Source organism: Callospermophilus lateralis, chromosome 11 (assembly GCF_048772815.1).
Source record: "Callospermophilus lateralis isolate mCalLat2 chromosome 11, mCalLat2.hap1, whole genome shotgun sequence".
NCBI lineage: Eukaryota > Metazoa > Chordata > Mammalia > Rodentia > Sciuridae > Callospermophilus > Callospermophilus lateralis.
This window is the reverse complement of record NC_135315.1, coordinates 53,076,203-53,090,300: the sequence shown is the minus strand read 5'-3', so window position 1 is coordinate 53,090,300 and position 14,098 is coordinate 53,076,203. Positions and strand designations below refer to the sequence as shown.

The 14,098-nt window shown below is 42.7% G+C and overlaps 1 protein-coding gene across 1 annotated transcript in view; it reads right to left on the bottom strand.

Annotated features, from left to right (window-relative positions):
• Glp2r (glucagon like peptide 2 receptor) overlaps nt 1-11,071 on the bottom strand; it is a 77,971-nt gene extending 66,900 nt beyond the window's left edge. Inside the window, exon 1 of the mRNA XM_076870967.1 lies at nt 10,883-11,071. Within this exon, the coding sequence (XP_076727082.1) occupies nt 10,883-11,071 (189 nt within the window). The remainder of the gene's footprint in view (nt 1-10,882) is intronic.
• Between the last annotated feature and the right edge of the window lie 3,027 nt (nt 11,072-14,098).

The following is a 14,098-nucleotide window of genomic DNA, read 5'->3' as shown; positions in this document are numbered from 1 at the left end:
TTGTTTTGGTGTTTAGCGTTTTGAGTTATTTATATACTCTAGAGATTAGTGGTCTATCTGATGTGTGAGTGACTACATCTTACTCCCAAGATGTAGGCTCTCCATTCGCCTCACTGATTGTTTCTTTTGCCAAGAAGCTTTTTAGTTTGAATCCAACCCATTTATTGATTCTTGATTTTAATTCTTGTGCTATAGGAGTCTTATTAAGGAAGTTGGAGCCTAATCTGACATGATTGAAATTTGGGCCTACTTTTTCTTCTAATAGGCACAGTGACTCTGGTTTAATTCCTAGGTCTTTGATCCACTTTGAGTCAATTTTTGTGCATGGTGAGAGATAGGGGTTTAATTTCATTTTGTTGCATATGGATTTCCAATTTTCCCAGCACCATTTGTTGAAGAGGCTGTCTTTCTACAATGCATGTTTTTGGCACCCTTGTCTAATATAAGATAACTGTAATTATGTGGGTTAGTCTCTGTGTCTTCTATTCTGTACCATTGGTCTACCAGTCTATTTTGGTGCCAATACCATGCTGGTTTTATTACTGTTTCTCTGAAGTACAGTTTAAGGTCTGGTATAGTGATGCCACCTGCTTCACTCTACTCGCTAAGCATTGCTTTAGCTATTCTGGATCTCCTATTTTTCCAGATGAATTTCATGACTGCTTTTTCTATTTCTATGAGGAATGTCATTAGGATTTTGTTTGGAATTTTGTTAAATTTGAATAGAGCTTTTGGTAGTATGGTCATTTTGACAATATTAATTCTGCCTATACAAGAACAAGAGAGATCATTCTATCTTCTAAGGTCTTCTTTGATTTCTCTTTAGTGTTCTGTAGTTTTCATTATATAGGTCTTTCACCTCTTTTGTTAGGTTGATTCCCAAGTATTTAATTTTTTTTGAGGCTATTGTAAATGAGGTAGTTTTCCTCGTTTCACTTTCTGAAGATTTGTCACTGATATACAGAAATGCCTTTGATTTTTGTGTGTTGATTTGTATCCTGCTACTTTGCTGAATCCATTTACTAGTTCTAGAAGTTTTCTGGTGGAATTTTTTGGGTCGTCTAGGTATAGAATCGTATCGCCAGCAAATATTGATAATTTGAGTTCTACTTTTCCTATTCATTGTCCCTTTTTATTTATTTTGTCTGCCTAATGACTCTGGCCAGTGTTTCAAGAACTATGTTAAATAGAAGTGGTGAAAGAGGCATTCCTGTCTTGTTCCAGTTTTTAGAGGGAATGCTTTCAATTTTTCTCCATTTAGAATGATGTTGGCCTGGGGCTTAGCATAGATAGCTTTTATGATGTTGAGATATGTTCCTTTTATCCCTATTTTTCTAGTGTTTTGAACATGTATGGATGCTGTATTTTGTTGAATGCTTTTTCTGCATCAATTGAGATGATCATATGATTCTTATCTTTAAGTCTATTGATGTGATACATTACGCTTATTGATTTCTGTATGTTGAACCAACCTTGCATCCCTGGGATGAACGCCACTTGATCATGGTGCACTATCTTTTTGATATGTTTTTGTATTTGACTTGGCAGAAATTTATTGAGAATTTTTACATCTATGTTCATTAGTGATATTGGTCTGAAGTTTTCTTTCTTTGATGTGTCTTTACCTGGTTTTGGAATCAGGGTAATATTGGCCTCATAAAATGAGTTTGGAAGTGTTCTCTCTTTTTCTATTTCATAAAATAATTTGTAGAGTATAGGTATTAGTTCTTCTTTATAGGTCTTATAGAACTCAGCTGTGTATCCATCTGGTCCTGGGCTTTTCTTGTTGGTAGGCTTATGATGGTGCCTTCTATTTCCTTGTTTGAAACTGATATGTTTAAATTGTGTATATCATCCTGATTCAATTTGGGCAACTCATTGCCTCTAGAAATTTGTTGATGCCTTCAATATTCTCATTTTATTAGAGTACAAGTTTTCAAAATAATTTCTAATTATCTTCTGTATTTCTGTAGTGTCTGTTGTGTTATTTCCTTTTTCATCACATATGTTAGTGATTTGAGGTTTTTTTTCTCTCCTTCTCTTTGTTAGCATGGCTAAGGGCTTGTCAATTTTATTTATTTATTTTTTTGAAGAACCAACTTTTTGTTTTGTCAGTTTTTTCAACTGTTTCTTTTGTTTCAATTCCATTGATTTCAGCTCTGATTTTAATTATTTCCTGTCTTCTACTGCTTTTGGTATTGATTTGTTCTTCTTCTTCTTCTAGGGCTGTGAGATGTAGTGTTAGGTCATTTATCTGTTGGCTTTTTCTTCTTTGAAGAAATGAACTCCATGAAATGTACTTTCCCCTTAGTGCTGCCTTCATAGTGTCCCGGAGATTTTGATATGTTGTATCAGTGTTCCCATTTACCTCTAAGAATTTTATAATCTCCTCCTTGATGTCTTTTACAACCCATTGTTCATTTTACTAAATGAATATTATTTACTCTCCAGGTGTTGGAGTAGTTTTTATTTTTTATTTTATCATTGATTCCTAATTCCATTCCTTGGTGTTCTGGTAGAATGCAGGGTAGCATCTCTACTTTTTTGTATTTGCTAAGAGTTGCTTTGTGACATAATATATGGTCTATTTTAAAAGAAGGATCTGTGTACTGCTGAGAAGAAAGTACATTCACTTGTTGAAGAATAAAATATTCTACATATGTCAGTTAAGTCTAAGTTATTGATTGTATTATTGAGTTCTATAGTTTCTTTGTCCAATTTTTTATTTGAAAGATCTATCCAGTGATGAAAGAGCTGTGTTAAAGTCACCCAGAATTATTATGTTGTAGTCAACTTGACTCTTGAACTTGAGAAGAGTTTGTTTGATGAACATAGATGCTCCATTGTTTGGGGCATATATATTTTGTAATTGTTATGTCTTGTTGGTGTATGGTTCCCTTGAGCAGTATGAAATGTCCTTCTTTGTCCCTTTTAATTAACTTTAGCTTAATGTCTATTTTATTTGTTACGAGGATGGAAGCCCCTGTTTGCTTCTGCAGTTCATGTGAGTGGTATGATTTTTCCCAACCTTTCACCTTCAGTCTGTGTATGTCTTTTCCTATGAGATGAGTCTCTTGAAAGCAGCATATTGTTGGGTATTTATTTTTATCCAACCAGCTAGCTTATGTCTTTTGATTAATGAATTTAGGCCATTAACATTCAGGTTATTGAGACCATGATTTCTATTCCCAGCCGTTTTTTTAAAATTTTTGTATTTAACTTGACTTGGTTTTTCCTTTGATTAGCTTTTCCTTTTTGTAATAGGTCCCTCTGCTGATTTTCATTGTTGTTTTTCGTTTCATCTTCATAGAATATTTTGCCAAGGATGTTCTGTAGTGCAGGTTTTCTAGCTGTGAATTCTTTTAACTTTTGTTTTTCGCGCAAGGTTTTTATTTCATCATCAAGTCTAAAGCTTAATTTGCTGGATACAAAATTCTTGGTTGGCACCCATTTTTTTTCAGAGCTTGATATATGTTATTCCCGGATCTTCTGGCTTTCAGGGTCTTTTTGAAAAATCTGCCATTATCCTAATTGGTTTCCCCCATCAAATGTAATCTGATTCCTTTCTCTTGTGGCTTTTAATATTCTCTGCTTATTCTGTATGTTAGTCATTTTTGTTATAATGTGCCTTGGTGTGGATTTGTTGTGATTTTGTACATTTGGTGTCCTTTAAGCCTCTTAATTTAGTTTTCCAATTCATTCTTCATGTTTGGAAATTTTTCTGATATTATTTAGTTGAATATATTATTCATTCCTTTGGTTTAAAACTCTATGCCTTCCTCTACCCCAATAGCTCTTAAATTTGGTCTTTTTATACCATCCCATATTTCTTGAATGTTCTGCTCATGGTTTCTTACCATTTTCACTGTATGATCTATATTCATTTCAAGATTATATATTTTGTCTTCATTGTCTGAGGTCCTGTCTTCCAAGTAGTCTATCTAATCTGTTGGTGATACATTCAATTGAGCTTTTAATTTGGTTTATTTTTTTTCTTTAATTTCAAGGATTTCTGGGGTTTTTTTTCAGAACCCCCATCTCCTTATTGCAGTAATCTTTTGCTTCCTGTATTTGCTTATGTAGCTCTTTGTCAAAATGATCTTTTGCTGTCTGTATTTTCTCCCTTATATCATAGTTTAACTCAAAGAATTTTTAATTATGTACATCCTGAACTCCTTCTCTGTAATTTCATCTGCTGGGCTGGCCATGGATTCTAATAATGTGGTATCTTGATTTGTTTGGAGCACTTTCTTCCCTTATCTTTCATACTGCTTGTGTGTCTTCCTTTCTAGCTCTGTGGATCTGAGGCATCACCCTTTTTACCCTATAGGCTTATAGTGCCCCTGTAGGGTCCCAATACCTCTCCTTTTAGGGGAATGACAATGTTAACAGATCCCAATATAAAGAAAATACCACCTAAAAACAGTTAGTTGTTATTAAGATGTTTACAGTTTGGTCACAATGTACAGAAATGGTGAATTCTATTATTATCTACAATATACTCAGTAGGTTTGTAAAAGGGTTTACAGTTTCTGATGGACAAAGAACAGGGGGTGAGCTATAGGAAGATATGCTGAGGGAGATGTTGGAGGTGAGGATACAAGTTATTATATCTTAGGAAGGGTGAAATAGAAGTCTAAAGAAGAAGGTTAGTAGCAGGAGAATACAGCAATAGTAATTTGGGGGTAGATGGGTAGAAGGGAAGACAGAGAGTATATAAGACAAACACACATATATATTAAGAAAAATAAAAAATGTTAACAGTAAAAATTGGAGAGAAATAAAAGAAAAAATAATATACAACACAACTGTAATATACTATTCAGTCGTCTCAGTCCTCAATATCCTAATTCATGAAAAGTGCTTGGTTTCACATATTTTGGGGATGTGAGGGTGGGAGAATAAAGAGGGAGAAGAGATAAAGAAAGAAATATCTCGAAGGAAGAATCAAGGATTGTTTCGGTTGGAGATGAGTATCTTTCTTGCTTCCCTTCTCATCCAATGGGTGAGGTTGTCTGTTTTTAATTGGTATCTCCACCCTCAGGATGGTGGGGGTTACCAGGGTGTGAGGGTTGGTCTTGGGTGCAAGGCACCTGGAAGTGGGGTATGGCACACGCTGGTCCATTGGGAGACTGCACCTCAAGGATCTCCTTTGGGGTCTGCTCCTGTGCTATGGGCACCAGGTCTTATCTCCTCATCTCACCTGTAGACCTCACAGTTCCTGGTCTCTAAATTTGTCTCTAACATATATCTCCCTCACCCTCTCCCTTTCTACTTCCTAATCAGGAACCTTTCCCTCCGGGGGTCTTGTGTGTTGCACTGTGGTGGCTGCGCACCTGTCGCGGAGGGCTGCTTTGAATTGGGCAGTCACTGTGCCGAGTTAGTGGCTGCTGGGGATTGGGGGGAATTAGAAAACTATGGGTACCTGTCTATCCCGTGTTCCAAACTGGTAGTGGCCCCAAGTAAAGATGATGATGGAGGTGACCCAAGATGGAGGCAGCTGCTTTCAGTGACAGGGGGTCGGGTCAGGTGGGGGGAGCCAGGCAATGGCATTGTGCGAGGCGTTCAGAGATGATCTCTGTGGGGTGCAGAGCTTTCTTCAGAGCCTGTGACGTCCCCAGGTGCAGGCAGACTACCAGAAGTAGGGGACCATGGTGGTAGCTGCCCAGTTCCAAGATGAAGGTGACTGGAGAGCCCCATGTTAGTAGATGGGGGTCCACACAGGAGTGGCGGCCGGCGTTCCTGCACATGGCTAGGGGCTGAGTGTCCTGCGTGGGAGTGGCATCTGGGAATTCTGCGCAGGGGCTGATGCTGGTGGTAACCACTAAGGCACCCGGGAGACCTGTGTGGGCGAGCAGCAGGGAGTCCTACTCTAATGCTGAGGCCTGGGTCCCCGCAGGGCACGGTGGCCCTGATTCCTGCACGGGATCAGCAGCAGAGGAGTCCTCTATCACTCTCAGCAAAGCAGTACTCCCACTAGTTGAGACCCAGGTCTCGGAGCTGCCTCCCTCTGGCCTGCCATCTTGGATCCAAACTGAAGATTTTTTTCTGTACAACTTCTCTTGGTTTTAAAAAGGGCCCTTCTCTCCCACCCTTCATTCAACTGCATCTTTCCAGAGCCCCATTGTGCGCAGGGCCTTACGTGAAGGAGGAATTGAAGGGGTGCAAAGGTAAGCGTGTCCCTTGCCCTGAAAAGCACTTACAAGCTGCCAAGGATAAAGCCCCTAGGTAACGAGCTAGCGTAGGAAGTCCAGTGCCATTCTACCCCACATCCCCACAGTTCCTTCCCCACACAGCTTTATCCTTAGCTTTGAGCTCTGTCTCCTCTCACAAGGGGCAATGGACTCAAAGGCTTTCTTGAGCCAGGTAGACTGAGGTAGAACTGGGCAGCAATAGGGGGTGGAGGAAACTGGGGAGCTGCTCTGCCTTGAAGGTATTCAAACATAGTTAAACACATGCAAGCACAGTCAGCCCCTGTACCCCCAAATCAATCCATCTGTGAGCCCAACGGATGGCCTGGTTCTGCCTCCTGAGTGACCAGTCCAACCCACCCTCTCCCTCCACTGTCCAGCATGGCCTCCTGACCCCATGGCATTTGGGATGGGATCTGTGGGGTTGTTCCTTTGCAACTTTTCCCAGAGAATCATGCAGCCTGCTTTATGAAGAAGAGCTCGTGCGGTCATCCTTAGATCATGGTTCATGGATAACTCAGCACCTGGTTCCCTCACTGTCTCAGTAATTTTTCCAAAGTGCTCCTAGACCAGAAGATAGACCTAAGAAGTCCGATTTGCTAAGTCAATCCATCCAAACCATTCATAAGTGTTTATTTCTTAACATCTTAGTGCCTGCCGGGCACTGATCGGACACCACCACCACCTACCTTTCCTTTCCCACCCTGATTTTTATTCTGTTCCATGCTTGCTTTCTGCCCCAGCACCTGAGGAAAACCGGGTTTCTCAAAGACACCAGGTCATCGAAAGGATGAAACCGTGATCTAATGTCAAAGCCATGAATACCTCGCGCTAGTAGTTTCACTACTACTGACAAGTGACAGGTATGATTGTGCTTTCCTCAAAAACTAAAACAGTTCCCTGTGAATTCACAGTGGTGCCCTGAGGCACCGTTAGCACACAGTTTGAGAACCATGATATTCCTCAATAAGTGGTAACAATGATGATGCAATAATTGGCATTTATCCCTCCGTTTCAGTTTGAAATGAGCTTTGACTCTTTACTAATAACCAATCTATCTCTCTCTCTTTCTCTCTTTCTCTTTCTCTCTCTCCATCTCTAAGTTCTGGCCCAAGAGGTGACAAGTAAGTTTATTAACATACTATTTAAAGAAATAAACATCCAAAGGGGACCAAAACTGACTCCTATAATTTTTTTAAACAAATTCATCAGATGAATTAATAACAAAACAATAACTCCTAGAATTTGCAAAGTCATCAGCCTGAGACCCTTTCCTGTACAAAGCACTACTTATAGGTCCTCAGAAACCTCACCGAGACCTCTTTAAGGAAGAGGCAATAAAGCCAGTCCCTGAACTAACATTCCCCTGTCCTCCTGCTCTTTGCCAAAAGCAGAAAAATAAACTAACGCTAGAAACTACTGAATTTGGTCAGTTAGGGAAGCTGGACAGACTCAGGCTGTCTTCCCAGGTACTTGTCCTAAAGACATCCAAAACAAAGGAGGCACATCCAAGTTCAAAAATTCCACAAATAATAAGGAAAGGAGACATATGGGTGGGACTTTTTTTTTTTTTCCTCATTGGAAAGTCCAGCTTGACTTTGCTGCTCTTTCCCATGCACAGGTGACCAGCATCCATGACTAACTTGGCTGAGAAGGGAATAAGAAAGGGGGTGGGGAGGGGGCAGATCCTTGCCTATTGACTGTTTAAATAAATCTATTTTCCTTTGTTAGAGAAGGAATACGATTCACTGTAGATAGAGACGAAATCACAGATAACCAAAGAGAAGAAGGTGAAATCAAAATGAACTCAGAAATCACCATCGACTTCCACACCCTTCTCTGCCCGAGCGTGTATTTTATTTTCTTGTTTTCCTGTTTTATTCTAACCAAAAAGGAAATCATATTGTTCTGTGGCCTTTTTATTTTTCCCTTAGAAGACATACTTCGAATAGATCTTCATTCCAAGAAACACATCATAACCAAAATACCCTTTAATAGTGACACATTATCCCATGAATGAATGTGATATAACTCAGTTTTCAAATCCTCCAGCACTGAACATCGAAGTTGTTTTCAGATGTTTGCTAATATAAAGGAGGATGAGATAAACATCCTCATGGCTAGACATTTTGAGCGTACATCTTTATTTTCATAGAAGTTCTTTGAATTGGAATGTATGGGTCATCGAGCACATACATTTTTAAGTTTTGGGTAACATACTATTGAACTGTTTATTCTCATCCAGAAGTGATTTTTTTTTTCAATTTAAAACTCTGCATACTGGCCATGTATAAAATATAAAATCCACTTCTCCAAGAGTCTTCCTCCATAGTTTATGTTTTTCCATGCCAAAACAACTCCGAAATACCATAAATGAGTGAGTGGGTGTGTGCGGAGCTAGCACTATTTCCTTGCTTGTGTTTAGAAACTAAACTATCCCTCCGAGTTTCTCATTAACTGAATTTTATGAAGACTTCCTGCCAACAAACAGGCAAGGGCCATTTATATTCCAGGCAGGGGAAAGCGTCTATGACCAAACTCCATCATGAACTAACGTCTACGCAAAGCCTTGTAAAATAAACATCTGGAGCAAGAGTACAAGGTGGGAGATGGAGAACCAAGAGGAGGCTCGTCAGAATCACAGATACATGCTGGAGGACAGACCAGTGCCAAGAGCTCTGCACACACAGGCTGGGCATTGGGGGGGGGCGAGGGGACCCCATCATCAGGCACATTATTGGTTATGGAAATACCAGAGCTAAAGGGCTAAGGTGTGACTTTGTCAGCACTTTAAGTCAGCCTGAGGCACTGCAGATTCTGCTGTTGTTATATATAAATAGTCATATGTCAACATCTCCCAGGAGGGCTAGAGGAGACAGAACACAGGGCTTCAACCCGCAGCCCCCACCCCCCCACACACACCCAGGGAGACCAACGTCTCCCCTGCTCATGAGCTACGTGCCGGGAAGCAATGTTGGAGTTCCTCTGAGACTTATTCTCTCCATCTGTAAAATGGGTTCAGGAATACCACCCTTCCTGGCTGTGGGCATTCAGCAAGATGATGCGTGGGGATCGCTGCATGACAGTAAGTGGGATGTTGTAGCGGCACTTGGCATGTGGATAGAAGGTGAACAGAACAAGGGAATTAACTGGATGTGTTCAGTTTTCAAAGGAAATAAACTGAGAATGGAAACAAGGTCCAGAAGTCAGCATCACCTCTCCCAAAAAAGGGCCCCACCGCTAACAATGGAAGCCCTGGAGCCACAGGCAGACTAGGGCCACTTGGCCCTTAGGGATGTTCTGGAGGCTTCATAGGAGTCTGCCAGCCATAGCAAGAATCCCACGAGACTAGGGGCTGGGCTCCCATTTGTAAGGCAGGAGAGCTGGAGGGGAGCCTATGGGAGAGTCTGCATGCAGGAGACTTGACAGGAGATTTCTGCCTCTCTAGTCCCGGGTCAGCACCACGGAAAAGCTGAGCAAGAGAACCTGAGATTCAGCCCCCCAGCCCTTGCCCTCTGGGGGAAGGGGAAACTTCACATTCAGGGGCTAACCCTGTGAAAGGAACCCGAGGAGGAAGACCATCATTGCTTAGGCTGCCTAGGCTGCTTTCTTACTGTGGAATTGGGAGTTTCTTCCCATCATAGTCTGGTATTTTAAAAAAAAGGTGGGGGGACCTTGGAAAGCGAGGGGGCAAAAGTCTAATCTCCCCAGGCAAGAAGAAGTCAAGCTACCAGGAAACCCAAATACAGAGGGCAGTTACGTACATCATGTAGATCCTGAAAGCCTGCGACTATCCTGCTGGGGATCTACATTTTATTGACAGGTGATGTTGCTTCATCTCCCAGGATTCGATTTCCCAACATCTTTAAAATGGGATTAACAAGAGCACTCCACTCTCCGTGTTGCTGAGAACATGAAATGAGATAAGGAGTTGGGGAGGTGTGCCTGGCACGGGACCTGATGCCAATTAGGTATCTGTGCATTCATATTATTCGTGCTGTTTGTTATTAAAAACAGATTACAAAATAATACTTCTAGTAGGACCCTATGTTTACTGTTCTAAATCGTATGTAAATGAATGGTAGAAAAATATCCGGCAGGATAAGTTTCCCAAATGTAAACAAGGGTGATCTCTGGCTGGTGGAATTTCAGTGATTTGTGGTTTATATTCTAGATAGTTTAGGTCTTTTTTTTTTAACATCCTATATTTTTATATTTTCACATTCTATATTTTATAAACAGAATGAAAGCAAGAAAGGAAAGGAAGCAGGGAGAGGAAAGAAAAGAAAAAAAGAAGAAAGGGAAGAATAGAAAACCATCCATTCCATATACACACTGAGAGTGCTAATGAAATCAATGAGGATATAGGCAGCAATTTCAAATGCTGGTTGCAGACTTTATGCAACATGGGAAAATGCTTGTAATATGTTGTAAATGGAAAGCCAGGATACAAAATATTTTATGTTTCATCATTTCAGCTGTATAAAAAAAAATGCATAGAAAAGGGATTTAAGGAAAAGATTCCAACATATGAACAGTGATTATCTCTGAATGCTAGGATTCTGGTTGATCATTATTTTCTTAATACTGTTTTCTATTTTCTGAATTCTGTATAAGGGGACTAAATTACTTTGACAATTACAAAATAAGCATAAATAACATATTAATACAGAATAAAGAACTTCTCTTACTTGCTTGATGAAAACCAGCAACACCAGGGTGAGGAAGGGCCTCCCAGGGGCCCAGAGCAAGTGCTTTCCATGGGAAAGGAGGGAGCCGGTGCCCCCCGCAGCAGAGATGCTCATAGGCAGGACCCGGACCCCAGGCAGGGACCCCGGGCTGCCTCTCCCCAGCCCTGCCCGGCTCAGCTGGGGCCTCATCCTCCTGGCACCCTTTCACAAGTGCGGACACATCCCTCCAGCAGTCCAAGATGTACCACAGGCAGCCTCCTCCTGCATTCCTCCTTGTCCAGAGAGGAAGTGTTTGCACAAATCCTCTGCACGCCGCCGCTGCGTGCGGAGAGTGTCTGAACGGATCCAGAGTGATCTACCGAATCTCCAAGTTCCTCATCCCCCTCCAGTGCCCCCCCAAAGGCAGGGAGACTTTTCCCAGACCTTCCCCAAGTTGGCTGTGCTCCGGGCAACTTCCTCAGCAGGCCCAGAAGAAACAGCAAGCGCTCGCTGGACTCCACCCCGAGGCTTCTGATCCATGCATCGGGCCAGGAAGAGACAGGCTGGGGTTCAAGTGGCCAAGGAGCAGCTGGTGAGACAGGGCGACCTCCAGACACCTGGGAGACTGGTGTCTTTTTCAGGGAAGGGGGACTTGCTTGATCAACTCAGAAGCAGGGCCATCTCTGGCTCCTGATTATGCCAGGAGAACAGGCAAGACAGTGACCCAGGCCAAAATACATCATCTCCTGACCCAGGGACTGAAGCAAAAAAAAAAAAAAAAAAAAAAACACAATCAGTGACTCAGGTTGTCGACACAATAGCAAAGCATGGCGTGGAACAATCCAAACTTCACTCCTCTTGAATGCCCACTTGTTGTGAACACAGCATTTTGTTCTTCTGAACACAATGTCGCTCAGCCCACCTAGCAGATCCTTTTATGGAATGCGTGCTCATCACTTACTAACCAACACGTCTGCACCTTCTCACCCCAATTCACATTTGCAGTCTTTTTATCCACTATTCTACTTCATTCATCCCCACAAGAACCACCTATAGGTAAAAGGTTCAGAGAGGTTAGAGTGCCTGCCCAAGGCCACACAGCAAGTAAAAGGCAGAATCAGGTCTTCTGATCATAGTCACCTGACCATAGCTACTCGGGAAGGTATCATTCCCCACCCCCACCTTCTCAGGGTGATCCCTTATTCTTTAGCAGGCTCAGCATGTCTTTAAAAAGGTCTACCTGGGCCCAGCACAATGGCACACACTTATTCTCCCAGCAGCTCAGCAGGCTGAGGCAGGAGGATTATAAGTTCAAAGCCGGCCTCAGCAATTTAGGGAGGCCCTAAGCAACCTAGTGAGATCCTGTCTCTAAATAAAATATTAAAAGGGCTGGGGATGTGGCTCAGTGGTTAAGCCCCCCTGGGTTCAATCCCTGGTAGGTACCAAAAAAAAGTGGGGGATTTTCTTGGCCCTTCTCATTCCCCCCCTTTCTCCCAGCATATCTTTCCAATTTTTTCCATCCTCCCAAACAGGAGACCCAGATGGGTCAGCAAAATGTTTCCATTTAGTTGTCCATCCGTCCTTCCTTCCTTCCTCCCTCCCTCCCTCCCTCGTCTCCATTTAAGTCAACCCATCTTGACCACCTTCACTCTGAATTCTGAAACTTGGGGGGAAAACAGGTGACTGCTACTTAACAGAAACCTGTGGAACCCCACGTGGAAAGATTTTAAACCTTAGTAGTAAAATGTTCGATCCTAACAAAGAGCCCCAGTGTGGACTCTAAGGATGGCACAGAGCTCTGGAATCCATGCGGTCCTCTCTTGTGTATAGCAGAGAGCAGGAGGAAGTGACAGAGGAGGAGGAAAGTCCCCAAGGGATGGGCTCAGACACGTTGGCTATAGTTGGAAAGCTATAACTGTGATTGCACAGTAAGGACGATCCTCCAAGTCCCCTGCTGGTAAGGAAAGTGCCTGCTTTGTGGGAATCTCCTATCTCCCTTCTTTGAACTTTTTTCTCTAAAACATTCTTTTCCCAAAGGAACAGGTGTCAGGTCCACACTCGATTTCCCCTCCCGTTGGATGGATGCCATCTAGCGGCAAAATGCTGTAAAGCTTCTTGCCAAGAGAGGGCAGCCACCAGCATACACAGGCGCTCATAGTTTGCAGGGCTTCCAAGAGCCCTGGACGCAGTTTCTCAGGCTTTCCAGAGGTAAAGTGGGAGGAACGCACACGTCTCTCCTACCTGCTCAGGCAGGTAGATCCTTGGTTATATCTGGGGGTCTTCAGGATCTAACACGTAATCAAGAACCTGCGTGTTTTGGATGCCACACAGAATATTCTGCCCCCACCCCCTCCATTGCTTCCTCATCTCAGGCTTCTTACCGTTCTTGTAGAGCTTTTTTACTTTTCCTAGAGCTTGTAATTGCCTTTCGTTTGCCATTCCCATAGAATTTTTTTTTTTTAATTCCCGAGGCTTTAAGTAAATGGCAACAGATGCTCTGTAGGCTCTGAGATGCTCCGTACCTCACCCCAATCCCATCCCAGAGGAGGGCACTCAGGGAGGATGCCCAGCCTCCCAGCATACCTGCACTGAGAGAGTTCCTGAAGGACCTTCAGCATCACTGCATCTGACAGTGACACCTTCAAGGGGACATTAGTGATGGCGCTGAGGGTTCTGTCAGTATCTAAGGCTCCAGGATGGTGAATTCTGGCCAGCCTCCCCATTCTGCACAGCCTGCCTGTACCTCCCATCTCAGAGTCCCTGCACAAGGCAGCTGTCCTCTGCATTCTCTCTATATATAGGCTGGTAAGAAGCAAGCCCATGGAGTCCTCAGAATGTCCTGTACTGTAATCTAATAGTGAGGACCCTGTTCCATGCAAAAGGCAAGGTGTGGAAGACCCACCCAGACACTCATCCAAATGGACCCTGGCCTTGAGTCAAAACCAACACTCTCAGCTGCACCCAGTGGCACACACTTGTCATCCCAGCCCCTCAGGAGGCTGAGACAGGGGGATCACAAGTTTGAGGACCACCTGGGCCACTTAGTCTCATAATAAAATTGGGGAAAGGCTGCTAATGTAACTCAGTGGTGGAGTGCCTGCCTAGCATGCACCTGGATTCCAGCCACAACATCACAAAACAAACAAACAAAAAAAAAAAATAGTGCTCTCCACAATAACCGGCAGAAGCAATCCAAGTGTCCATCAATGGAGAAACAGATTTTTTTTTAAATGTGAT